This window comes from Bos indicus x Bos taurus, chromosome 5, assembly GCF_003369695.1.
Source record: "Bos indicus x Bos taurus breed Angus x Brahman F1 hybrid chromosome 5, Bos_hybrid_MaternalHap_v2.0, whole genome shotgun sequence".
Taxonomy (NCBI): Eukaryota; Metazoa; Chordata; class Mammalia; order Artiodactyla; family Bovidae; genus Bos; species Bos indicus x Bos taurus.
In genome coordinates this window covers 9,727,388-9,754,190 of record NC_040080.1, presented here as the reverse complement: position 1 = coordinate 9,754,190, position 26,803 = coordinate 9,727,388, and the positions used below count along the sequence as shown (strand labels likewise).

Sequence of the window (26,803 nt, the reverse complement as noted above, 5' to 3'; positions counted from 1 at the left end):
TTAGGGGGATTTTTGGAGGATAGTTCTGATTTTTTTTGTTATTCTGATATTTTGGCTTTTAATTAAAAAGTTTTTTTGTGGCAAAACACATAACATAAAAATTACCATCTTAACTATTTTAAAGCATACAGTTAAATCATATTAATACATTCATTGTATTGTACAACCATCACCACCATCAGGGACTGAACCTGTGCCCCGAACACACACCCCCACCCCCGCAGTGGAAGCACAGTCTTAACCACTGGGCCACCTGGGAAGTCCCCTATTATTGGGTTTTGTGGGGGTTTGTTTTTAGATTTTATTTTTATATATTTATTTATTTTGGCTGCATTGGGTCTTCATTGTGGTACTCCAACTCAGTAGTTGCGGTATGTGAGATCTTAGTTCTCTGACCAGGGATCAAACCTTGGCTTCCTGTACTGGGAGCACAGAGTTGTATCCACTGGACCACTGGGGAAGTCCCATAAGGCCCGTATTATGGACAGTTGACACAATCCAGATCAATGGGTCATCATTGCATTTTATGAGATTAAGAAGGAAGATTATCTAGACTTCCTTGGGGGTCCAGTGGTTTAAGTCTTTGCTCTTCCACTGCAGAGGGTACAGGTTCGATCCCTGGTCTGGGAACTAAGATCCCACGTGGCTCAAGGCCAAAAATAAAACAGTAGAAACTTCTTTAAAAAAGGAAGCCTACCTCCTAAAGAGTTGTGACCCTTCCTCAGGCAGTCTATCTATCTCCCAAGGAGGTCTTCCAAACCAGTGAGTCCTAAAGGAAATCAACCCTGAACATTCATTGCAAGGGTTGATGCTGAAGCTGAAGCTCCAATATTTGGCCACCTGACTTGAAGAGCCAACTCTTTGGAAAAAACCCCGATGCTGGGAAAGATTGAGGGCAGGAGAAGAAGGGGACAACAGAGGATGAGATGGTTGGATGGCATCACCAACTCAATCAACATGAATTTGAGCAAACTCTAGGAGAGTGGAGGACAGAGAAGCCTAGTGTGCTGCAGACCATGGGGTTGGACATGCAGAGTCAGAGAGGACTTAGCAACTAAGCAACAGCAACAAGGAGGTCTAGTTAAAACAGTCACAATACATGCTAAAGGGGAGGGAGGAGGCCCCAAAGGCAAAGGAGGATTTTATGTTTAAATTTTTCTTATCTTTCTATAGTATGAATTTTATTTCATCAGAGTCAATGATATCTGTAGATTCCACACAAGATGGCCTTCTCAACCCTTCAAGAATATTGGTCTTCTAGCATTTTTTGAAAGAACCTGTAAAAGAAATCAGATGCCATTGCTAAGTTGCTTCAGTTGTGTCCAACTCTGTGCAACCCTATGGACTGTATCCTGCCAGTTTCCTCTGTCCATGGGATTCTGCAGGCAAGAATACTGGAGTAGATTGCCATTCCCTTCTCTAGGGGATCTTCCCCAGCCAGAGATCAAACTGGCGTCTCTTATGCCTAACCTGCATTGGCAGATGGGTTCTTTACCATTAGCGCCACCTGGGAAGCCCCAGATGCCATTGGCATTGGGCTATTAAGCTGATCTTTTATTTCTGTAGAGCTAGCCTGTTACTGAACTCAGGTTCAACCACGTGCATGCTCAGTTGCTTCAGTCACGTCCGACTGTTTGCGACTCTGTGGACTGTAGACCGCCAGGCTCCTCCATTCATGGGTTTCTCCAGGCAAGAATACTGGAGTGGGTTGCTATGCCCTCCTCCAGGGGATCTTCCTGACCCAGGAATCGAACCTCAGTTTCCTGCATTACAGGTGGATTCTTTACCACTGAGCCACTGGGGAAACACCGGGTTCAGCTGCACGTTGCTTAAAAGCCAGTACTCAGAGACAAGTCTTGGTTGGAAAGGAAAGGTGGCTTTATTCAAGAGGCCAACAACTTGGGGAGAAGCAGGCTCATGTCCAAAGCCAACTCTGAAATTCTGCTGACCATACAGTTTTTAAAGGGACAGTCATTTGGGGAGGGGATCAGTCTTCCTTATCTTCCATCCTGTGCAGACTTTCTCCTGATTGGTTGGTGGTGAGATAACAGGGCAGTTCTCCAGGAATCTGGTGTTCAGCCTAAGGTTACAATCCTCCTCCTGCGTGGGGACCTGAATTCCTACATAACTCAAAGGCTAGGTATATCTCTTGAGTCCCCGTCCCTCCATGGCCTAATATGAAAGAAGGATTGGGACTGTCCAGTCCTGAGAGTCTGTGGTTCCACAGTCAGTTGGCTAAAGAGGTATATTAAATTTCCCTTATGTTAACTTTTTGGGCACATTATAAAAAGAAGAATTTTCATCCATTGTATAGACAAAAAATTAAAATTTGGAGAATTTGGAGAAAAGGATACTTCCATTTATTATTGTGAAAGTATGCTGCTGCTGCTGCTGCTGCTAAGTTGCTTCAGTCATGTCCGACTCTGTGCGACCCCATAGACGGCAGCCCACCAGGCTCCCCCGTCCCTGGGATTCTCCAGGCAAGAACACTGGAGTGGGTTGCCATTTCCTTCTCCAATGCATGAAAGTGAAAAGTGAAAGTGAAGTCGCTCAGTCCTGTCTGACTCTTCGAGGCCCCGTGGACTGCAGCCTACCAGGCTCTTCCGTCCATGGGATTTTCCAGGCTAGATGCTGGAGTGGGTTGGCATTGCCTTCTCCATGTGAAAGTATATGATACTGTAATTCTGAGGGCAGTTACCTGATACCTAGCAAAATTTTAAATGTTCACACTTTTTGGCTGGATGCCATGATCTTAATTTTTTGTTTTTACCAGTAGTCATGTACAGATGTGAGAGCTGGATGATAAAAAAAGGCTGAGCGCTTAAGAATTGATGCCTTTGAACTGTGATGCTGGAGAAGACTTTTGAGAGTCCATTGGACTGCAAGGAGATCCAATCAGTCCATCCTAAAAGAAATCAACCCTGGATATTCATTGGAAGGAATGAAGCTAAAGCTCCAATACTTTGGCCACCTGATGTGAAGAACTGACTCACTGGAAAAGACCCTAATGCTGGGAAAGATTCAAGGCAGGGAGAGAAGGGGATGACAGATGATGAGATGAGAGCATCACCAACTGGATGAACATGAGTTTGAGCAAGCTCCAGGAGTTGGTGATGGACAGGGACGCCTGGAGTGCTGCAGTCCATGGGGTCACAAAGAGTTAGACATGACTGAGTGAACAACTTTTTGTCCAGGAAACCCATTTCTAGAAATCCATCCTTCAGGAATACTTGCAGCAACCCTGTGCTGTGCCTCGATCTCATTTCTAAAATGGGGGAAATAGCACCTGTAGGTTGATCTGAGGATTAAATGAACACCCCCAAACACCCACCTTCGGACACAAATGATGTCTGATACTTGAGTGTTAACTCACCTTTATGTTAATACATTGAGATTGTTAACTTCACATTTTCCCAGAAGACCAATAAATCTCCAGCTCTCTAATTTACTCCCACCAAATACAGCCCTCAGGGAAATGAAACTGGATTCAGTTCAGTTCAGTTCAGTCGCTCAGTTGTGTCCAACTCTTTGCAACCCCATGAATTGCAGCACGCCAGACCTCCCTGTCCATCACCAACTCCCAGAGTTCACTCAGACTCACGTCCATCGAGTCAGTGATGCCATCCAGCCATCTCATCCTCTGTGGTCCCCTTCTCCTCCTGCCCCCAATCCCTCCCAGCATCAGGGTCTTTTCCAATGAGTCAATTCTTTGCATGAGGTGGCCAAAGTACTGGAGTTTCAGCTTTAGCATCATTCCTTCCAAAGAACACCCAGGGCTGATCTCCTTTAGAATGGACTGGTTAGATCTCCTTGCAGTCCAAGGGACTCTCAAGAGTCTTCTCCAGCACCACAGTTCAAAAGCATCAATTCTTCGGTGCTCAGCCTTCTTCACAGTCCAACTCTCACATCCATACATGACCACTGGAAAAACCATAAGCCTTGACTAGATGGACCTTTGTTGGCAAAGTAATGTCTCTGCTTTTGAATACGCCATCTAGGTTGGTCATAACTTTCCTTCCAAGGAGTAAGTGTCTTTTAATTTCATGGCTGCAATCACTAACTGCAGTGATTTTGGAGCCCAGAAAGATAAAGTCTGACACTGTTTCCACTGTTTCCCCATCTATTTCCCATGAAGTGATGGGACCAGATGCCATGATCTTCGTTTTCTGAATGTTGAGCTTTAAGCCAACTTTTTCACTCTCCTCTTTCACTTTCATCAAGAGGCTTTTGAGTTCCTCTTCACTGTCTGCCATAAGGGTGGTGTCATCTGCATATCTGAGGTTATTGATATTTCTCCCGGCAATCTTGATTCTAGTTTGTGCTTCTTCCAGCCCAGCATTTCTCATGATGTATTCTGCATAGAAGTTAAATAAGCAGTGTGACAATATACAGCTTTGACGTACTCCTTTTCCTATTTGGAATCAGTCTGTTGTTCCATGTCCAGTTCTAACTGTTGCTTCCTGACCTGCATACAGGTTTCCTAAGAGGCAGGTCAGGTGGTCTGGTATTCCCATCTCTTTCAGAATTTTCCAGTTTATTGTGATCCACACAGTCAAGGCTTTGGCATAGTCAATAAAGCAGAAATAGATGTTTTTCTGGAACTCTTTTGCTTTTTCGATCATCCAGCGGATGTTGGGAATTTGATCTCTGGTTCCTCTGCCTTTTCTAAAACCAGCTTGAACATCAGGAAGTTCACGGTTCACGTATTGCTGAAGCCTGGCTTGGAGAATTTTGAGCATTACTTTACTAGCATGTGAGACGAGTGCAATTGTGTGGTAGATTGAGCATTCTTTGGCATTGCCTTTCTTTGGGATGGGAATGAAAACTGACCTTTTCCAGTACTGTGGCCACTGCTGAGTTTTCCAAATTTGCTGGCATATTGAGTGCAGCACTTTCACAGCATCATCTTTCAGGATTTGAAATAGCTTAACTGGAATTCCATCGCCTCCACTAGCTTTGTTTGTAGTGATGCTTTCTAAGGCCCACTTGACTTCACATTCCAGGATGTCTGGCTCTAGGTGAGTGATCACACCATCGTGATGATCTGGGTCGTGAAGATCCTTTTTGTACAGTTCTTCTGTGTATTCTTGCCACCTCTTCTTAATATCTTCTGCTGCTGTCAGGTCCATACCATTTCTGTCCTTTATCGAGCCCATCTTTGCATGAAATGTTCCCTTGGTATCTCTAATTTTCTTGAAGAGATCTCTGCTAAGTCACTTCAGTCGTGTTCGACTTTGTGGGACCCCATAGACGGCAGCCCACTGGGCTCCCCCGTCCCTGGGATTCTCCAGGCAAGAACACTGGAGTGGGTTGCCATTTCCTTCTCCAATGCATGAATGTGAAAAGTGAAAGTGAAGTTGCTCAGCCCTGGCTGACTCTTAGAGACCCCATGGACTGCAGCCTACCAGGCTCCTCTGTCCATGAGATTTTCCAGGCAAGAGTACTGGAGTGGGGTGCAATTGCCTTCTCCGTAAAGAGATCTCTAGTCTTTCCCATTCTGTTGTTTTCCTCTATTTCTTTGCATTGATTGCTGAGGAAGGCTTTCTTATCTCTCCTTGCTATTGTTTGGAATTCTGCATTCAGATACTTACATCTTTCCTTTTCTCATTTGCTTTTCGCTTCTCTTCTTTTCACAGCTATTTGTAAGGCCTCCCCAGACAGCCATTTTGCTTTCTAGTGTTGGCCTAAGTGTGATATACCGACTTGATGGACATGAGTTTGGGTAAACTCCGAGAGTTGGTGATGGACAGGGAGGCCTGGCGTGCTGCGATTCATGGGGTCGCAAAGAGTCGGACACGACTGAGCGACTGAACTGAACTGAAGTGTGATATCTGGGAGGCTTGTTATTAATAAAATGCAGATTTCCAGACTCACCCTAAGTCCACTGAACAGAATTAGCGCGGGCACACCCGACTCTCTGCCTTAACAAGTTTTCCAGTTGTGTCACGTTCCCGTCTGCCTTTTGAAGGCCAGTGAAGCATCATTGACTCGATGGACGTGAGTCTGAGTGAACTCCAGGAGTTGGTGATGGACAGGGAAGGGCTGGCGTGCTGCAATTCATGGGGTCGCAGAGTCGGACACGACTGAGCGACTGAACTGAACTGACTGAACTGAAGTCAATCCGCCAGACGGCGGCGCTCTTCCCCAGTCCGCCAAGCTCCGGCTCCCGGAAGAGCGGCTCTATCCGCCGTCGTCGCTGCACTCGCTTCTTCTTTTTCGCTTCCGGTCCCCCCTCACAGCCATGGCTGCCGCCGCCGCCGGCCCTGGGGCGCCTCTGTCCGCGGACGAATTGCTTCCGAAAGGCGATGCCGAGAAGCCTGAGGAGGAGCTGGAGGAGGAAGACGACGAGGAGGTACTGAGCGCCGCAGGGCAGAGAGGGGCTGGGAGGTGTGGGCAGGGAGTGGGGGTGTGGGATCCGCGTGCTGCGGAATCTGGACTAAGGCGCATCGCGGAGCCTGGAGAGGTCCCAGCGGAGGCGTCTCCTGGAGGCGGGGTGAGGCCCTGCTTGGACCGGGGTGTCCCGGCGTCCGGGGTGGTTGCCGCAGCTTCGGCCCATATCCACGCCTCCTCCACCACAGCTAGATGAAACCCTCTCGGAGAGACTGTGGGGTCTGACGGAGATGTTCCCGGAGAGGGTCCGGTCCGCGGCTGGAGCCACTTTTGATCTCTCCCTCTTCGTGGCTCAAAAAATGTACAGGTAAGGGACAAGGGTCAAGACATTGGGATGTGCCTGGCGTGACCGAGGTGCCCTGAATGAACACGGGCTTTGGAAGCAGCAGACCTGGGTTGGAGGCCACCTCGATCACTGAGTGACCTCGGATTGGTGCCACCTTAACCTTTCTTGGTCTTGATTTTCTCTTCTGTAAAGTGAGGCTTCTTATCGGGTGGGGGGTCATTGTGAGGATCAGATTATGTGTAATAAAAGCAGCATTGTGAGAACTCAGTTCAGACTCTTATTAAGTGTACAGCCCCCAGACTGCTCCTCCTGTTTGTGGCAGGAGCACGGTGCAGGGATTGGGTAGAACACGTTTATCAAAAACATCAGTGTGTGCAGGGTGAGAGGTTTGGTTACTAGTTCGTTCTTGGGGAAGCTGTTTTTGTCTCGCCGTCACGCTCATGCTCCCTGTGCAGGTTTTCCAGGGCAGCCTTGTGGATTGGAACCACTTCTTTCATGATCCTGGTTCTTCCGGTCGTCTTTGAAACTGAGAAGTTACAGATGGAGCAACAGCAGCAGCTGCAGCAACGGCAGGTGAGCCCAGACCCTGGGCTTTTTGCCAATAGTGGCGACACAAGTTTGTTTATTCCTCCGGCACCTAGGTAGGGCAGCTAATGTGCCATGCAGGATTGGGATCTGGCCCAAGCCCTTTGGGTACCATTTTCACAACATTGTTTTCATAGACCTTGTCTGCCCAGACAGGTATGATGAAAATGAGACCCTTGGGTCTGTACAATGCCTTACACCCCTCCTTTTCTTTTCCAGATACTTCTAGGGCCTAATACAGGGCTGTCAGGAGGAATGCCGGGGGCTCTACCTTCACTTCCTGGAAAAATCTAGATTGCTACTGCTATATTTGACCTGTCTTGGTGGGAAGAAGTTTGAAAATTCAATAGTGTTTGAACTGCTGATTATTGGATTTTTTTTTTTTTTTTTAAACTTTGGCACATGGCTCTATAAACCTGGTGGCGGGAATTCTCCCCACATTGGCTCATGGAGAGACTCCTCACTTGCAGCTGTGCCCTCCACTGTCCTGACTTATTTCTTCTCTCCTCAATGCTGATACCAGAGAGCAGCAACGCAGACGGTTACTCCAGCTCTGGCCACCCACCCCCCCTCACTAAATTACTCCTGGTGGAAGATCTCACTATTCCCTTGCTGGGGTGGGAACTGATGCCGTGGAGAAGGATATGCTCCTGACCGTTAATAGAATGGAGATGTTGGGGAGGGATGTGCACACAAGATAAAATACAAAATGCATTAATTACAGCTCTGCTGCAAAGCAGCCACTGTGAATTTCTGTGTATGTTGGAAAGGATGGAGGGAGGGCTGGCAGCTTCAGCCACAAGATGGGGACTGGAGGACAGAGCAGGAGCTCATTTCCTCCAATATTTCGGCTGTTAGACTTGTGTGTATATGTGTCTAAAAAGGAAAAAAAAGTCAGTGCTCACATTTTGTATTTAAATATTAAAAAAAAAATGATTCCAACCAAAAAATATCTTCCAAGTGCTTGTGATACATACCCGGAAATTACTTGGACCATTTTAGCAGGACAAAGGCTGCCCCTCATGTTTTCTCTCACCTAAGCCAGCAGCACCATTTAATACTGATTGACCCCTTAAGGCCAAAAAGGTAAAAAATTCCTCTTTGTCCAAGACCCTCTCTGAGTTGCAGCAGTCACTTTCAGGTCTGGCAACAGAGGACTGGGTTCATGAACTTGCAGTCTACGACGACGACGTTTCAGTCACTAAGTCGTGTCTCTTTGCGACCCCATGGACTATAGCCCGCCAGGCTCCTCTACCCATGGGATTTCCCAGGCAAGGGTACTGGAGTGGGTTGCCAGGATCTTCTTGACCCAGAGATTGTAACTGCATTGACAGGCAGATTCTTTACCACTGAGCCACCTGGAGAATTCTCTAGTGGTTCAGTAGTTAGGACTTTGCACTTCCACTGCAGGGGGTACAGGTTTGATCCCTGGTCAGGAAACTAAGATTCCACATGGCCATGCAGCAAATCCAAAAAAAGAAAAAATTATAAAGGACTTGTAAAGAATGACAGTATTGATTTCTAGTCTGGGAATAGGAAGGTAGCAAGTACATCTTGGGTTTGTTCTTTTTTAAAAAATACAATTAACCCTTGAAAAATAAAGGGTTGGGGGGACTAACCCTCCATGCAACCAAGTCTCTGCAGTTCTTTTTTCAACGGCCCTGTGTGGGTCTGCAGTTCAACCACAGATTGTGGTACTGTAGTATTCACTGAAAAAATTTCATGTATAGAGTGGACCCGCATAGTTCAAACCTGTGCTGTTTGAGGATCAACCGTAATTGCTGATGAGCTCTTACTAGTGAATCCAGCTGTAGCTCTTTGCACTCTGTATTTTCCACTTAACATACGTTTTTATTGGCATTGTGCTAGTAACAACACTAAGCCTTTCATGTGGGTTGCTGGAACCTTCTTATACAATTTAGGAGGTGGTAGTATTCTCATTTTACAGAAGAAAACCGTCCCAGAAAGGTTAAAACGATCTGCTCCGGGCTGAACAGAAAATGCCTGATCGGAATTCAAATCTAGACAGTCCTACTTAGAATCCTGCAATGTACTTGATGCTGGGGCCTCCAGGCCCTCTTGAAATGCTACTTGTTAATCAGGGAAAAATATATTACTTGTCAATAAAGAAAACTTGTACTTAGATGAAGGTTAGGGTTCTTCATATTGTGGAGCCTAGTTTTTTAAGTTAAATTGAGAAATGTCTTAGACTTCTTTTGAATCAAGTCGTACTTGGTGAATCTTTTGTCTGGATTTTTGAAGTGAGAGGTTTGACCAAAGCAAAGTATGTCTCTAAAAGAGGACTTAGAGCAGTTGTGAATGCCTTTTAAAGCTAAAGTTCACTTTTTAAAATGTACATAGTTACAGAATTCAGACGTGAAATTTATGGAGTTTTCCATTTTTAATATTTGGTTAAACAAAATACATCTTTTGTAAACAAACCCAGCACAAGGCCAACAAAAAGGAATAAAAGCAAGAAAAAACAAAAAGCCTAGGGTTGCCCCTTACTGGACATCAGGGTCAGGCCTGCCCACTTCCTTAAAGGAAGTGGGGCTTTCTGCCCTTGGGCATCAGCATAGGTCCCTGTTCCTAAGCACCAGAATTGGATATGAACAGAGGAACCAGCCCTGAAATGGTTAAGCGTCTTTGCATATCCCATTGGCTTATGGACTCCCAAGTGCATGAGGACTCCTTTGAAGTGCTGTCTGCACAGGCCCAAGCAGACTGGTGGTGAGGAGTTTCCTCCTCCTCCCAGGAGATGGCTTACATCACTGACCGTGCCAATGGACCCAAGGTCCTGCTTGTGACAGTCAGCAAGGTTGGCTGTAACTTCTGGCTGGTGGTGGTTGGAATGTCATTGTGCAGGGGTGACGAGCTCCCTGTGGTGCCAAGCAGGTCTGGTGTAGAAAATGGTGCAGAAGAGACTGCGGCCACTTGCTGAGAGGGTGAAACGCAGTAGTTGCTTGGTGGCCTCTGTTACTCAGCGTTAAAAAAATGGCCTTGTGGGATTGAAGATACATGTGCAGAAAAGGTGCTGGTGTAAACATGCACTCCAGTCACAGTGGGGAGAAAGCCTCAGCTTCATCCCGTTAAGCTTGCTCAGGCTGGACATGCAAGCCCCAGGCTGGCTCTGCTGCTGGAGAGGAGTCTGGCCAGTGGGGCAGCTCTCAGACCTGCCAAGACCACTGATCTGTGAAGGGCTGAACAGGCCACCCCTGCCTGCCCCCCTGCCTTGAGACCACCACGGCCCCTTTGGTGACAGGCGGTGTAGTCTAACACTTCTCCTGTTTTCCAAAGTTACCAGGAGAAAAGTGGCCTACAGCTCTTTAAAGAGGTAGGGGGGGTCAATTCTCAGTTGATCTGTAAAGGAAACTCCAGAGAGATGACAAACCCAGGTCCTAAGCAGAATGCACATATCTACCCAACGTGAGGGCCCTGCTTCTGGTCACCAGAGTGACTCCAAGCCTAAGACTTCTACTAATTTGAGCTGCTCCAAATCTCTGAGGGCTTAGCTTCACAATACTTCCCTTGCCCAACACTGTCTCAAACTAGTAGAATTTGATGGTAAAGGCAGTCTTATTTTTTTCTGATTTTGCCGGGGTGGGTCAGCTGGGAAAACTGCCCTTTGGCCTGTCTTGTGTCCCCAAACCTTCTAAACCAGTGCAGTGAAGTGGCGGGGACAAAGCTGGAGTGAGGCAGACAGGCTGTCCGTGCCTGTCCCCAGCCTGGCTCTGGCCACATCCTCTTAGGTATCTAGCTCACCCTGTCATGTTAGAATATTGCAGGATTCAACCACCTGGCATGAAATATTAGAGAACTTTTCATTATCAAACTTCAAGGACGACCATAAACCACTCCTAAAAATGGGGTCAGGGTGGCATTGAGGGCTGGACTCAGCCTGCTGTGCGGCTGCTGCAGCTCTGGAGATGGTTTCCTGAGAGGCCTTCCTGCTCTGAGGCCTTCAAGCCAGTCCCATGGGCTTTGTCTGGACTGTGTTCAGATTCACCAGCTGCCAGGGAAGGGGATGGGGAGGCAGCGTCCCGCGGGGGTCAGAGCAGCAGTGAACTCCAGCAGAGCCTCTGCCAAGCCCTCACAGAAGCCGGGAGAGGCAGCTGAGACCCACCTTCCTTCTCTTTAAAATAAAACCAAGGTCTCCACAGCTCGCCCTAAGCACACAGAGCTCCTGCCTTCCTTTTCCAGGAGCGAGTAACGCTGGTTGGTTCTTCTAACAGTCCACGTGTCTGTCCTATTGCACTGTCAAATCAGAGGGAAAAAACCCGATGAGATGTTTGGGGAAGTGGCAAGGGCGGACCCACGGCAGAGGCCGCAGCACATCACGGAGGATTCCAGGGGGCTGAGGTGCCGGAGGCTGGGTAGGACTGCATCACACGTCAGCCCTCCAGCTCTGATGGGCCTCCACCTCTTCTGGTACCACCAGCAGGAGTTCACAGTTCTTTCCTCGCAAATGATGTTTTAGAAACTTCCTACAGGAAAAAAAGGGTAGATGAGAGAAAATGAAATGCTAGCAAAACTGCAGATGCCAGTCTTGGGGCCACATGTTCTCTGCCAGGCAGTAACCTTGTTATTTATACCCTTGGCAGTCCTGAACACAATCTAGTCGTCTTGTTCTTGGGGCACTCCACGTTTGGTTACCTCTCAATCTTTCCAGTTAAATTTCCAATCTGAACTTTTGCTCATCCTCATATGTTACTGCCAACAGTAGCCAGTTCTGTGAGGAAGAGAGCCCCAAGTATTCTAAAGAACTTCTAATTGTAAAAAAAAAAAAAAAAGAAAGAAAAGGTTTCTTCTTTGGTCCTAAGAAAATTTAGCCCTCTGTGGCCCAAATGTCTGTCTTCCCTTCTCCGAACTGGCAGCTATACTGTCACAATTGTCTAAGTTGGAGAATGTTACAAGGGCAGTCCCACCAAACCAGAAAGCCAGCATCCAAGGTAATGGCACTTCTCCACCAGGGGACTTAACATCCTCTGGGGCCATGGAAGATTCAGGTCTTTTAAATCTAAGACCCTATGATTCTAAGTAACAACAGGGAGAGGATCCACAGAGCTAGGAATTTCACTTGCCTTGTCAAATACCCAAAGGTAAGTTCAACCTGCCACTACACCAGCCACACAGGTACCTGAGCTCGCTCTTGCCTCCAATCCATTCGGGCATCTTCAGTTTGGAGTCCAGGTTGTAGTAGGCACCTCCCACCTCTCGAACACAGATCCAGTGCTGCCTTTTGAGTGGCAGCTTCAGGGGACCCCAGCACAGGCTGGAGGGCAGGTTCATGATGAAGCCCATAACGTTTGTGAGAGCAATGGCGCCAACATCCCTGCAGAACACAAACGGAGTCAGGCTCCACAGTGTCAGCCAACTCCCCAGGATTCCCCGGCTGTAACCCCACCCCAGCTTCCTTTCCAGCTGAGCGTCAGATCCCTTCAAGTCAAGCCTGGTTCGATTACCTGCGCTTGTCCCACCAAACAGCTTCATAGCCTTTGGTCTGAAGTGCTGCCATAATGACGTTCACATCGTAGTTCCCATTTCCCAGCATGCTCTTCTTGTGGGGGGTCACCATGGTGTTTGGCGACAACCTGCAAATGCGACAGGAGGGAAGCTGAGATTGGCTGGCCAGCCCAAGCCCTCCTGGCCCCACACTGGCAGGGACAGAAGACACTTTACACCACTGCCCCTGGAAGCCCGTTGCCGTCCACTCAAGTTAACGTAACCAGTTTTTTACTAAAGTATTTTGTAGTCTGAGCTCCTGCTGTCCTAGGGATTTATCTTTTGATGCAAAACGGTAATTCAGCAGTGGTGGCGCCTATCTGCCTGCCATTTAGAAAGTGCGTCTATAGTGAATTCAATGGATATAAAGAAAGAAATCTCTCATTTATGAAATCCCCAGATTTCCCTTTTCTGAAATTTTCTTTGCTGATCTTCCTGCTTTGATACAGCCTTTTTTTTTTTAACATTAGAAAATAGTATTTGATATTTTGATTTGCATGGGTAGTATCTGTCATTAGTTTTATTTTTTACAATTTAAATGCTTTCTATTTAAGGCCTGCGTACTTGGTAATTATTAATTATTAAATAAAGGCCTACACACAGGTAACATCAATGTATCAACTGGGGCCCCAGGGAAAGCAATTAAAAACAGTATTAACCTGAAATGCATGAACCACCTAAAGGTATTCCAAATATACATGTGTGTGAAATACTGGAATTTGAAAGAAAATACGCCAACTGAAAAAATATTTTTGCCACCAGACAAGCAAAACTCAACTGCAGTCTGGTTCGCCTGCTGGCTTTAAGCCATCTTTGGGTCAGGCCTCTTTAGCCACTCCTCCATCTTCAGATAAGGTCAGTTCTGGAGGCATTTCCAATCCTATTAATTTGCTTTCGCAGGCCGCACAGGCCAGGACCTGCGGAAAGGCAGGGGCAGCACACCTCTCACCCCAAGGAAGCGTCGTGAGTTCCTCAGGAATACAGGTGGAGAGCGGCTATCTAGGAGGCTGCTAACTGCCATCTCCAGAAGAGAATCAGATCTTGCAGTCAACTCTAAAAACTTAAGAGATCTTAGACTCTACACACAGCAACCATACTGGTATTTTTCCAACATACTCTTGCCACTGCTTAAAGCCTTCAAGGCTCCCAAAGCACTTAAATAGATCTAAATGACATTGGCAGGTCTGTAAGACCCTTAGGATTCTGCTGACCTCATCACTACCTCGCAGCACAAAGACCTTCTGTCTACTACCTGGACACACAAGCTCTTTCTCTCTTTCGGGCCTCTGCACTCACTGTCTCCAATGTCTGGAATGCTCTTCCCCTACATCTCCACTCGGCCTGCTCCTCATCATGTGGGTCTCAAGTGTTACTGCCCTAGAGACCTTTTCTGACTGGCCAACCTTAACTTTCTCCCAGTCATTTCCTCTTACATCCACCTGCTCCAATTTAATTACAGCCCAGGTTACTACTGGACATGTTTTCTGATTTGCCTGTGGGCTAATAAGAGGAAAGGCCAGCCAAGTCCCTTGGCTTGGGTCTAAAATGTAGTTTGATAGGATAAAGGCTCTGGGATAAAGGCTCTCAGTGCATTCTTGGGCACTTAGATCAAATGAGAAAGCCTATGGGAGAAAGCCTATCTCAAGATATATCGAATTGCTTTCCTTCACCAACTTTTCAATAGTGTCTCGACCTTCAGTGAAGTCTCCAGCCAGTAGATGCATGAAGGTCCCAGTAGAGAAACTGCCAAGTCTTCCACCTCTTTTACCACCTAACTCCCAACCAGGCTTGAACCTGAGTGCTGTGCTGTCCCCTCAGTGTGTTCCCAAAGGACCACAGAAGGTGCTCAATACAGTAGCTGAATGAATCAAGGAAACAGGTTTCCTGCAGGATTCCTTGAAGCCCCTAAAATGCTAATATTTACCTTGAGTCTCGAGGAGACAGGGGTTGGGGGTGGGGTTTGGGGAGGGTGGGTAGTAAAATGTTTCAGTTCCCAAACATCCTTGACTGCAGTTTTTTGAAGTGCATCTTCGAGGACTAGAGTTTCCAAGGGCGTCTTCCCCTTGTCCTACATCTTCTATCTCAGATTCAAACCCTTGCCTGTCTATTCCTACTCTCTCCCCCTAACTGGAGGCCCCTCATCTCACACCTGGATATTTTGAAACAGGTTCCTAAATTGACCTCCGTGCTTCTAAACACTCCTTCCACCTACTCAGCCTGTATGTTCCTGCCACATTCACCAAAGTGTCATTTCAATTACTTACGTAAGAGCTGCCGATGGAGCCAGTTGCCTCGTTGGCCAGCTCTAACCCTCGCAGCCCCACTTGATGTGCTTTTCCCTTTCATGGGGCTTAGTGTACTTCAGGTACCATGGCCATGTGGCCTCTCTTCTTTAGCCTCGTCCTTGTTCCGAGCTAAATCCTAAAGCTTTTTCAAGTTCCACCTAATACCCAACCTTTTCCATGAAACCCTTCTTGACTCCAACGTAGTAGGAAAAAAGAGAGCGATCTAAGGACCACACGTATTTGAGTTCACATCCAAGCAGCATCAGTATCAATTTTGAGATTTAATCTCCACACCTGTTAGCTTACCTGTAAAATGGGAACTATTCCTATCTTATAGGACCACTGAAGAATTCAGTAATTTCACACTTGCCCAGTGAAATAGCCGATGAAGGAGTGGCTAAATAAATGCCCAAAGTGAAGGGGTGACTGTATCTCTCATAGCTGGGCACTAGCAACTGAATAACCATGTGTTTGCCAAACCAATCAATATAGGGAAGGCCAAGAATGGTTTCCGTCTCAATCCTAGAGGAGAGGTCATTTGAGTAAGTGGAATCCAGAGACTTCCCTGGTGGCCCAGTGGTTCAGACTCTGTGCTTCCTGTTCAGGAGCATGGGTTCAATCCCTGGTTGGGAAACTAAGCTGCTGCAGGCTGGGTGCAGCCAAAAAAAAAAAAAAGATAAAAATATTTTGAAGAAATGGGATTTATCCATTGTGCCCATTAAACCAGTACCTGTTTCTACTTTAACAATAATCAGGTGCCCACTGTGTTAGCTACTTTTAAGAGATTTATCACGTAATCCTTCCAACAATCTTGAGATTAGCCCCACAGTGTAAACAAGGAAGCTGAGGTACAGAGGTCAGGGTGGCTTATACAGTCATGTACAGCTAGTAAGTAGCAGAGCTAGGAATCCACCTCTAAACCTAAAGCTACACTCAACAGTCTCCTGGATACCGCAATACCTGCTCCCGCTGAATCCCATGGGAATTCTACTCTGTCTCAGTGGAATGTTTTCTTGAGATTCCGCAGCAAACTCCTGTTAAAGACTGTCTTAATAATTTCCATAGAGATTCTGAACTATACACTAGCCTCTCATTTTTGTCACCAAGGCAGACGTAAGAGCCATGAGATGTGAAGTCATTCACAAGTGAAAAGATGGGTTCTGTGTTTGTCTAAGATGATGTTTCAGGTTTCAATGAAAAGGAGATGTGGAAACATTTCATCAAGATTCATTTTCTCTCAGTTTTTTCCTTTTTATCAGTTCTGAAGAGGTGTGACCTTAGAAAATATGGCCTGGGACCTCCTAACGTGTTTTAAAATTTTTAAATACATAAAGCACAGATTACAGGGCCAGGCACACCAAAGGATTCTGTAGGTGGTGGCGATGAGCAGGAGGAGTCTGCCTGGCCCTTGGATAAGAAAATTTAAATCTCTAGAGGTTAACACTCAACAACACGTTTTCTCAGTTTACAACCACCATACCTTTAAATGTGGCTCCTTCCTTTAAATGTGTGCTCAGGGACTTTTTAATGGGGGGGGGGTGGGTAGAAGGGCTTCTCTGTGGTACAGGATGTTCACCAGTATCTATAATCCCTTATAGTTTGATCTTTTCTCTAATTTCAGTTGTTCATCCTTTCCAACAACCTCTCTGCTATTACTACAATCGTGACCACTATCTTCAAATCCTGACTGAGCCTGTCACACCTGACTGTCTCTTCCCTGTTCCTGTGTTGCTGTCATTAGCTTAGTCCTTTCCAAATCCCTATTCATTTCCATTTCTACCATGAGTCATCTCATACCCACAACTGCACTGAAACTCCACCCTGCTTTTGTATTTCTTCTACCTGGCTAGAATTCAACTACAGGGATGAACTTCCTCTCAACAAATGGCATTAATCAAAAACTTTTCCCCATTGCTACCATTTATCAACATCTTCAAAACAGCACAGAACTTTGGATCTGGGAATTTTAAATTATCTAGTTAACATTACTGTCAACATTACTCTTTTCTGTTAAGATCCAAACAGATTATCTTTTTCCCTTTAAACTGCTCTAAATTCCAAAGTTCTAATTCACTTAAATCTATTCTCAAGCTGGGTCAATGTACAGTTCTGAGCTGTATTACTTCTCTGTGGCTAAGTTTTGTTCAGCTTGCTTTCTTTACAGTGCCGAGTGGTGCCTGGCACACTGCAGGCAGCTAGTAAATGTTTGCTTAAAAAATTCCATCCTCTCTCCCTCACCTCTTCTCCCTTTTTTTCCCCCGCTCTGATTCCTTTCACACTTCTTTGTTTCTGTGTATCCACACAGAATCTTCCCATGTTAAATACTCTGTACAGAATGCCACCTCTGGAGTGGTAAGGTACAAATATTCTCGTATTTACATGGACATTTACATCATGCTGACAGGTAACTGGAGAATGCAGTACAACTTGCTAAAGCTTCAAAAGCCAGAACAGAACTTTGGTTCTATGTGAGTTTAGCAAATATTTAGCATTCTTTCAATCGGGGAAAACACAGCTGAAAGAGTCCTGCTATTATCCACAAACAGCTTATAATCACAGTCCACATCTTCAGACCCAGGCCCAACTTCCTAGAAGGGTGAGCGGCTACTGACGATATAATTGCTCTGACATCCCTTCCCAATATTCAGGAAGGAGCAGAGTAGTTAGGAAAGCAGGTCCTCCATTCACAAAGCCTGGGTCCAAATCCTGCGATTAATAGGTCTATGTTCCCATCTGGAAAAATCAGAAGTAACAGGATCTACCTTGTAAAATGGGTGTCAGGAGCAAGTTAACACAAGGAAAGCAGTCAGAACAGTGCTCATACAGAGTGAGCGCTCATCTGTGTTAGTGGTTATCATCATGTTGACCCGGGCCAAATTTATCTGTGAAAAACTTCTAAATGGACACACAGAATCTTGTACTTGACTTTTGCTAGTTGAGTGAAACTGGGTAAATTGCTTAAGGTGAATTCTGGTTTCCTAGGATCACTCCTAATAAGGTTGTAAGCTTGTCAGAGTTCAAAGTATTAAGCACATTCAAGCACTCGGGGTCTTTTCCTTCTCCCTAGTCTTCGATTAGGAAATAATTTGCAAATATTCAATCAGGAGTAGAAGATGTATTAATGGCTGGCCAAATGGGAGCAGTCTAAAGGACTGGCCTCCAGCAATCTGAGACAAATTATCTCATCTCCCAGGGCCCTGTTGCCTGAAGAGTTCATTCTACTTGCCAGGTAATGGCTATGATGCAAAGGACACATTTGCCCTGCTAAGGCATTACTATGGTTATTATTGACCTTGGAAAATAATTACCCTCATTATAACTTTGTCAGCACACCAAGATTAACATTCTTTTAAAAGAGGGCCTATGGTTCTTTTAGGGTAAATGGTCCATACCTATGCTTCAAAAATCACCCCAGATAGGTTGCTCTCAGCTGTAATTCAGGCCCTCCTGGGGCCATAATTTCATCTCTGAATGGAGTCAGAGAAGGATCTTCTGTAACTGCCAATATGCACTGCTTGAAGAATTCCTGAGCTTTCTTCGCACTTGAGAACTGAGCAGGATAACTCTTTAGTAGCTAGAGTAGTGAGACAGGCTCACTGCCAAAGTTGCTATGGACTGCAGACATGCTGCTTATCCAGACACTGCCAAACCATTTCTCAAACTCTTTGAGAGAAAAGTTTTAAAACATCAAAGCTGAGAGAAAAAAGCTGAACTTCTATCAACCTGTCTGGTAGCACTTTGCAAAGTAGATAAGAAAGGCCATCTGGAATGAAGTAGAAAGGGGAGAGGACCTAGAGTCAGCCTCAAATTATAGCTTTGCTACTTCAAAGCTGTTTGGACATTACCTGACCTTTCCTTCTCTTTCTTTATCAGTAAAAAAGAGACAGTAAATCAACTAAGAGAGCTAAACAAAACACCATATAAAAAGCACCAAGGCCAGCACATGGCTTCACAGAGAAGCTGAGTATTGTGCAAGAACTTTCTTACGGAACCCACAACATTTCAACTCTGATGACAGGTGATTGAGTGTGTACCTATCTGGTTCCCCTTCTAAACTCTTAAACTCCTTGAGGGCAGGACTTGAGCGGCATTAATATCACCGTGGTCAACAGCACAGCAACAAACCTGGATTTAAGCTTGGCTTCATTTCTTGTTATGTTACCTTGGACAAATTACTGAACTCCTCTGAGTCCTGTCTTTATCCACAAAATGGAAATAATTACAATTCCAATGGACTGTAGAGGGGATCACTTGAGATAACACCACTGAGGCTCTTAGCACTGACCCTAGCCCACTGGAGGTGCTCAGTAAATGGTCCTGATTATTCTCTTTCCCATTCCTGTGTCCCTTACACCTGCTAACAGCATCTAGCTAATAAGACCTGTTAGTTTGAAGGTTTATGCAGCAGAGAAGTTGCCCCATGCACAGAAATTCAGAAAGAGCAAAAACTATATGTATGAAGACCCGAACGAGAAGGGGAGTTCCCTACCTCTGGAAAATCTCTTGCAGCGTTTCCCGGGTGAAGGCATTGCTGTCCTGGAAGACGTTATTGAGGGCGTGCAGAGCACAGAGCTCCCTGCGCTGTTTCTCATGGTAGATTTGTGGGGGTGCTGCCTGGGGCAGCTCCAATGATTCAGATTTGACCTTGTCTCCTTTCCATGGCACGCAACTCATGTTTTTCCTTTTAGGTTCCAGAGAGGGCTAAAAACACCCCACCCTTCCCTCCTGAGGAGGAATGTAAGCTTCTCAGTCTTTTGAGATTTCCTGAGGTCCACCTTACTTTCTGGTGTCCATGATTTATGCTTTGTCACGGGGAGAAGAAAAGGTTGGACTCAAAAGGAAAAATAATCCCTCTCTTCTCAACAAAAAATTAACTTTTGGATTAGTGTATTTCACCGCCACTGTCAAAGTGCAGAAGTTTTAAAAAACCATGTAAAATCAAAGACCTTGTTTTCCTTCCTCCACCCCCTCCAAAAAAACCCAACGATTTTCTTGTTGTATTTTCTCTCTGCAAATGCCAACCAGGCCTCAAGGCAGGACGACCGGATGGAATCGGTCACATCGCTCCTTTTCTTCCATTTCTTTGGAACCACGAAGTCACTGGCTTGGGAAACAAGGCCTAAGCGGCGGATAAAACGCAAATTTCGAGCAGCTAACGAGGGCTGGCCGGCGTGGGTTCGCGGGCCCTGCTGCGGCCTCGGGGGAGGCTCTCCATCCTCTTGGGTGCGGCGGGACCTCGAGAGGCCGAGACGGACGCAGCTCCTTCGGAAAGCGCGAACTCTCACCCTCTCGACGCGGCCCTACGGAGAAGACAACTCCTGTCAGCTCCGGCGGTCGTGCGGGCCCCCGCGGAGGACCGGGCTGCCCCGGGAAGCGGCGCGGCGGGTCCGGCCCCAGCCCCAGCCCCAGCCCCAGCCCCAGGGAAGGTCCTTCGCGGCGACTCGCAGGCCAGTCAGGGGTGGGGCCGGACAGCTCGCCTCGCTCTCGGGGGCCTGGGCCCACCCAGCTCGTAGCCCCCACCCCAACCTCCCCCCCGTCACGTGAGTGCAAAACCCGAGCCGCCCTCCCGCCGCTCCCCTAACCCCGGTCCCCGCGCCGCCCGGACAGCCTGCTGCCGCGCCGCCGCTCGCCCTCTCACCGCTGCCGACCGCCACCTGGAGCTGCGGGCCGCCACCTGGGTCGCGCTCCGGGCGGGCGGGCAGGGGAGCGCACGCACCTGAGCCCGACGTCAGCGGTCCCCGCCCGGCGCGTGCTCCGGAAACGCCCTCCTTCGCCGTTTCCCCGCTCCCGCCCAGCCGCGGCGTCACGTCTGACGTCAGCGTGACGTCAGCGGCGCCGGCTTCTGGGCCGCGGCGGCGGTCCCGTTAACAGGGTGCGGGCTGCGGTGGGTTTCCTAGGGGTGCGGGGTTGGGAGTTCGGCGGCCGCGGCAGCCGCGGCGGCGGCGCTAGCTCGCCGTAGGAAGAGCTAAGTGCCGGGTTCCTCGGCTCTGTTCCTTCCGGGGCTGGGCTGGGCTGGCCAGGCGGCCCGGCGAGTCCCGCCCCGGTGCCTATTCCGCCCTTCGCTTCCCCTGGGCGTCGGCTCCGTTCCAGGGCGGCGACCCGGCCCGCGGCTGCACTTTAGCGGCTCTTCCCACCCGTCCGCTCTCTCTGACCGTGCTTTTGGGGCTGACTGCTTGCGCGAACCCGGACTAGTCTTACCTGCGCCGACCGTTTTATGTTTGTCTAGCACGCCGTTTCCCAGGTTATTTCATAGCACTTTACTGACGCGGACGGGCGCAGAGTTTCTTGGTTAGTGGGCCCGACCGCCGTCACTTTCCAGGAGCTCCTGCGTGCTGAGTTCCTAGCTGCGAGCCGAGTTTGAAGTGGTGTACAGCCCTATTTCAGTTCCTTGGTGTCGAAGTTTGGCTTGCTACTCACAGATCACCGTCCTTTTGCCTCAGGTTCCCGTCTGGTCCATGGTGGTGGCCATAGAGTTTTCCTCTGAATTTTCTCTAGGTCTATCTTGAGAGCAGTGTGTGTATCAGGAAGATGAATTCAGTCTCGCATGAATCTCCGCCGCCCGCTTTTTTTTTTCTTTTTGAATTTTTTGTTCAGAAAGTTCGAAAAACAAAAAAAATAACGATTCGGTCATTTCTTTAATTCTGCTCCAACAGAACTCACTGTTAAAACACAAAGTTCAATTGAGTAATTTGAAAATCTAATTGAGTTATTAAACAACTCATGTATCTGGCAGCACCCCAGCTAGTAAATAGAAAGGTGCTCCTAGAAGTTGTGCAAAATGGAAGGTTTTTAATAGAAGAAAGTGGATTGTATCGCTGGAAGGGCACATTCCCTTATAGGAAGGCAAGGGTTTTATCAGGCAGAGTAGTTCAGTAGTGATTAGTTAAAGATGCTACTCCTGATAGAGGCTGAAACTGCAATTTAGTTAGGTGTTAAATCTTGGCTGGGCTTAACACAAGTGATATCTTCCCAGATGGTTCGGTGGTAAAAAATCTGCCTCCAGATTTTGGAGGCACTCCAAATTTGCACTCCAGTTCAAGAGAGGCAAGAAAGAGGTCTGGGTTTTGAGCTCTGTGCCGGGAAGATTCCCTGGAGTAAGAAATGGCAACCCACTCCAGTATTCTTGCCTGGAAGATTTCGTGGAGAGGAGCCTGGTGGGCTACAGTTCACAGGGTCGCAAAGAGACGTGATGGAGCACGCACCAACCAGTGACTGTACAGACTAGCACTTAGCAGGTTATGTGCCTGCCTGTGTGATCGGGAGTCCTCTGCCCTGATTGACACAACTTTTGAATTTTTTATAATGTGTAACCCACCTAAGGATTAAAGTTATATTTGCAAAAGATTCGTTATTGAGGCTTGCAAGCATTGTTCTAAGTGCTTTACTTATATTAGCTGATTTACTGTGAACTATCCTGTTAAGTTCATACTTCTCCTTGTGCTGACAACTGAAGCACAGATTAATTTGTTTGAGGTCACATAGCTAGTAAGTAGTGGACCTAGGATTTGAACCTAGGTCCTAACCTGTCTTCAGAAAAAGGATGTAAACATGATAAGGAAGTCCTTCTCTAAAATGTGATTTCAGATTCTTAAAGAAGTACCTTCTTGGACTTCCCTGGTGATCCAGTGGTTAAGAATTTGGCTTGCAATGCAGGGGACACCAGTTGGATCCCTGGTCTGGGAAGATCCCACGTGCCGCAGGGCAGATAAGTCCGTGAGCTGCAACTACTGCAGCTGGTGCTCTACATCAAGAGAAGCCACGGCAACGGGAAGCCTGTGCACTGCAACCAGAGGAAGCCTGAGAGCAGCAATGGAGATACAGCACAGCACAGTTCAGTTCAGTTCAGTCGCTCTGTCGTGTACGACTCTTCGCTACCCCATGAATCGCAGCACACCAGACATCCCTGTCCATCACCAACTCCCGGAGTTCACTCAGACTCAAGTCCATCGAGTCAGTGATGCCATCCAGCCATCTCATCCTCTGTCGTCCCCTTCTCCTCCTGACCCCAATCCCTCCCAGCATCAGAGTCTTTTCCAATGAGTCAACTCTTCACATCACGAGGCCAAAGTACTGGAGTTTCAGCTTTAGCATCATTTCCCTCCAAAGAAATCCCAGGGCTGATCTTCAGAATGGACTGGTTGGATCTCCTTGCAGTCCAAGGGACTCTCAAGAGTCTTCTCCAACATCACAGTTCAAAAGCATCAATTCTTTGGCCCTCAGCCTTCTTCACAGTCCAACTCTCACATCCATACATGACCACAGGAAAAACCATAGCCTTGACTAGATGGACCTTTGTTGGCAAAGTAATGTCTCTGCTTTTCAATATGCTATCTAGGTTGGTCATAACTTTCCTTCCAAGGAGTAAATGTCTTTTAATTTCATGGCTGCAGTCACCATCTGCAGTGATTTTGGAGCCCAAAAAAATAAAGTCTGATACTGTTTCCACTGTTTCCCCATTTATTTCCCATGAAGTGATGGGACCGGATGCCATGACCTTCGTTTTCTGAATGTTGAGCTTTAAGCCAACTTTTTCACTCTCCTCTTTCACTTTCATCAAGAGGCTTCTTAGTTCCTCTTCACTTTCTGCCATGTTCAACCTGATTTTAGAAAAGGCAGAGGAACCAGAGATCAAATTCCCAACATCCGCTGGGTCATGGAAAAAGCAAGAGAGTTCCAGAAAAACATCTATTTCTGCTTTATTGACTATGCCAAAGCCTTTGACTGTGTGGATCACAATAAACTGTGGAAAATTCTGAAAGAGATGGGAATACCAGACCACCTGACCTGCCTCTTGAGAAATCTGTATACAGGTCAGGAAGCAACAGTTAGAACTGGACATGGAACAACAGACTGGTTCCAAATAGGAAAAGGAGTACGTCAAGGCTGTATATTGTCACCCTGCTTATTCAACTTCTATGCAGAGTATATCATGAGAAATGCTGGGCTGGAAGAAACACAAGCTGGAATCAAGATTGCCGGGAGAAATATCAATAACCTCAGATATGCAGATGACACCACCCTTATGGCAGAAAGACACAGCACAGCCACAGATAAATCAACAAACAAAAAAAGATCCGACATTTCTTAAAAAAAAAAAAAAAGTAGTACCTTCTCTGTTAATATATATTTTTTATGGGTAAAGCCCTGTAGTGAGAAGGGCATTTTTTTTTTTTTAAACGCATACCATCAGGTGTAAGCACATTCTGAACTTGAACTCCTTCTGGAAGAGCCAGTTGGTAAGAGTCTAAATATCAATATTATTCTAGAATATAATGCCATAATTGGCTCTTCCGACAAACTGGGATTTTAATATTTTTATCTAATGGAGATATATGTAGGATCAGTTCAGTTCAGTCAGTTTCTGCAGTGATTTTCTCTTTGCGACCCCATGAATTGCAGCACACTAGGCCTCCCTGTCCATCACCAACTCCCGGAGTTCACTCAGACTCACGTCCATCGAGTCAGTGATGCCATCCAGCCATTTCATCCTCTGTCGTCCCCTTCTCCTCCTGACCCCAATCCCTCCCAGCATCAGAGTCTTTTCCAGTGAGTTAACTCTTCACATGAGGTGGCCAAAGTACTGGAGTTTCAGCTTTAGCATCATTCCCTCCAAAGAAATCCCAGGGCTGATCTCCTTCAGAATGGACTGGTTGGATCTCCTTGCAGTCCAAGGGACTCTCAAGAGTCTTCTCCAACACCACAGTTCAAAAGCATCAATTCTTTGGCGCTCAGCCTTCTTCACAGTCCAACTCTCACATCCATACATGACCACAGGAAAAACCATAGCCTTGACTAGACAGACCTTTGTTGGCAAAGTAATGTCTCTGCTTTTCAATATGCTATCTAGGTTGGTCATAACTTTCCTTCCAAGGAGTAAATGTCTTTTAATTTCATGGCCGCAGTCACCATCTGCAGTGATTTTGGAGCCCCAAAACATAAAGTCTGACACTGTTTCCACTGTTTCCCCATTTATTTCCCATGAAGTGATGGGACCGGATGCCATGATCTTCGTTTTCTGAATGTTGAGCTTTAAGCCAACTTTTTCACTCTCCACTTTCACTTTCATCAAGAGGCTTTTTAGTTCTTCACTGTCTGCCATAAGGGTGGTGTCATCTGCATATCTGAGGTTATTGATAATTCTCCTGGCAATCTTGATTCCAGCTTGTGCTTCTTCCAGCCCAGCATTTCTCATGATGTACTCTGCATAGAAGTTAAATAAGCAGGGTGACAATATACAGCCTTGACGTACTCCTTTTCCTATTTGGAACCAGTCTGTTGTTCCATGTCCAGTTCTAACTGTTGCTTCCTGACCTGTATACAGATTTCTCAAGGGGCAGGTCAGGTGGTCTGGTATTCCCATCTCTTTCAGAATTTTCCACAGTTTATTGTGATCCACACAGTCAAAGGCTTTGGTATAGTCAATAAAGCAGAAATAGATGTTTTTCTGGAACTCTCTTGCTTTTTCCATGACCCAGCGGATGTTGGGAATTTGATCTCTGGTTCCTCTGCCTTTTCTAAAACCAGCTTGAACATCAGGAAGTTCATGGTTCACGTAGTGCTGAAGCCTGGCTTGGAGAATTTTGAGCATTACTTTACTAGCATGTGAGATGAGTGCAATTGTGTGGTAGTTTAATGGTGAGCAATTTCTCCAGAACAAAAAAACTGATCAAAACCTTTGGAGTTGGATGACTTCTTGTTCCAGATTCCTAGCTGTGTTTGTACAGATTTGGTTGCAAACAGGAACAAGAAGTTGTCTCTTAGCTCTCAAGTAGATCCTTGGAACTGAAGGCTCTTTGGAACTCCGTCTCTTGCTCACTAAACTTTGTGTTTTCAGACCGCTAAACCTGGGTATGTTATCTTCTCAACTCAAATGGCTGCTCTTGCTTGCTTGCTGCCTGGGACGAGTCGCCGTGGCCAGCATTATTAGAGTTTGACTAATCCCTAACTTCAAGCTTTTCAGTCTTTTGGAAGAAGAATTCAAGACAGTAGAACGGGTATTGATAGTGTTTTGAGTTGGAGTTTTCCACAGCTGATGACACTGGAAGAATCTCCCATAGGAAGCTACCTTAGCAGACACTAGAGTTTCGCCTTTCAGTTTACAAATGTGGTGAGGTACTTTTGGCTTCTGTTTGAGCTGGTTGCCTCATTTTGGTCTTGTAATTGCTTTCTCCGCAGAGACAATGAATGGGGAATTCTCCCTAAGGTCAGCATTTAATTAATTGCCGCGCTCCGGCTGCTATAGTACTCCAGGCATCGATCTTATTAAAATTGCCTGGAGATTGCCAGCAGGTTGAAAATCCGTCTTCTGTGACAGCCTGGAGTCCTTGAGTTGAGTGGGAGGTGCCTTGCTCAATTTACAATCTCCGTGGGCGCGGGACTTATCCGAAGACTGGATTGGGCCTTTCTCCTGTCTATCATCGGAAGGCTCTCCGCCCCCGACAATCCTACTGCAGGATTTGGAAGCTGAGCACCGCCTCTGAAATCTTGGGGAGTGATGGGCGGTAAGGGTAAACGCGGTGTGAATTTCTCTCCTTATTGGTTGGCTGATGTGTCAGTCGTACACCGCTCTGCTCCCATTGGCGGGAAGACTCCAGGCCGGTAGCGTGGACACTGTACTGCCCACTTGAAAGCTACGATCCAGGCTCGTGACGTCCCAGACTTTTGTTGTTGGGCTTTGGGCCTCATTAATTATTCATTAGGTACTTGAACGAGCTGTAGCGATTGGTGGCCGAGAGGGCCGGTCGATTGTTTCTTA

General features: G+C 46.7%; 2 protein-coding genes across 3 annotated transcripts; one reads left to right on the top strand and one right to left on the bottom strand.

The window, feature by feature from the left end:
• The first annotated feature begins 6,184 nt into the window (after positions 1-6,184).
• TOMM22 (translocase of outer mitochondrial membrane 22) lies at positions 6,185-8,891 on the top strand. The gene is made up of 4 exons (XM_027540769.1): positions 6,185-6,352; positions 6,579-6,697; positions 7,132-7,249; positions 7,481-8,891. The coding sequence occupies exons 1-4, from the start codon at positions 6,242-6,244 to the stop codon at positions 7,553-7,555; spliced, it is 423 nt and encodes a 140-aa protein (XP_027396570.1). The 5' UTR covers positions 6,185-6,241; the 3' UTR covers positions 7,556-8,891.
• Positions 8,156-20,993, bottom strand: JOSD1 (Josephin domain containing 1). Of its 2 annotated transcripts, none has more exons than XM_027540768.1 (5): positions 20,765-20,993; positions 19,538-20,348; positions 12,724-12,852; positions 12,399-12,593; positions 8,156-11,745 (listed from the first exon to the last, which is right to left on the bottom strand). In XM_027540768.1, exons 2-5 carry the CDS (start codon positions 19,720-19,722, stop codon positions 11,646-11,648), a joined length of 609 nt encoding a protein of 202 aa, XP_027396569.1. In that variant the 5' UTR covers positions 19,723-20,348; positions 20,765-20,993; the 3' UTR covers positions 8,156-11,645. The 2 variants fall into 2 exon arrangements, with proteins under 2 accessions (XP_027396569.1, XP_027396568.1); XM_027540767.1 differs by having other exon boundaries at positions 20,687-20,820.
• Between the last annotated feature and the right edge of the window lie 5,810 nt (positions 20,994-26,803).

Bases quoted from the DNA above. Each gene is read 5' to 3' on its own strand.
- TOMM22 (XM_027540769.1), top strand. From the start codon at position 6,242: ATGGCTGCCGCCGCCGCCGGCCCTGGGGCGCCTCTGTCCGCGGACGAA. The intron at 6,353-6,578 runs GTACTGAGCGCC...CCTCCACCACAG, and splicing joins AGGAGGAAGACGACGAGGAG to CTAGATGAAACCCTCTCGGA. The intron at 7,250-7,480 runs GTGAGCCCAGAC...TTTCTTTTCCAG, and splicing joins AGCAGCTGCAGCAACGGCAG to ATACTTCTAGGGCCTAATAC.
- JOSD1 (XM_027540768.1), bottom strand. From the start codon at position 19,722: ATGAGTTGCGTGCCATGGAAAGGAGACAAGGTCAAATCTGAATCATTG. The intron at 12,853-19,537 runs GTAGGGAACTCC...TCGCATTTGCAG, and splicing joins CTGCAAGAGATTTTCCAGAG to GTTGTCGCCAAACACCATGG. The intron at 11,746-12,398 runs GTACCTGTGTGG...TTTTTCCTGTAG, and splicing joins GGAGGCAAGAGCGAGCTCAG to GAAGTTTCTAAAACATCATT.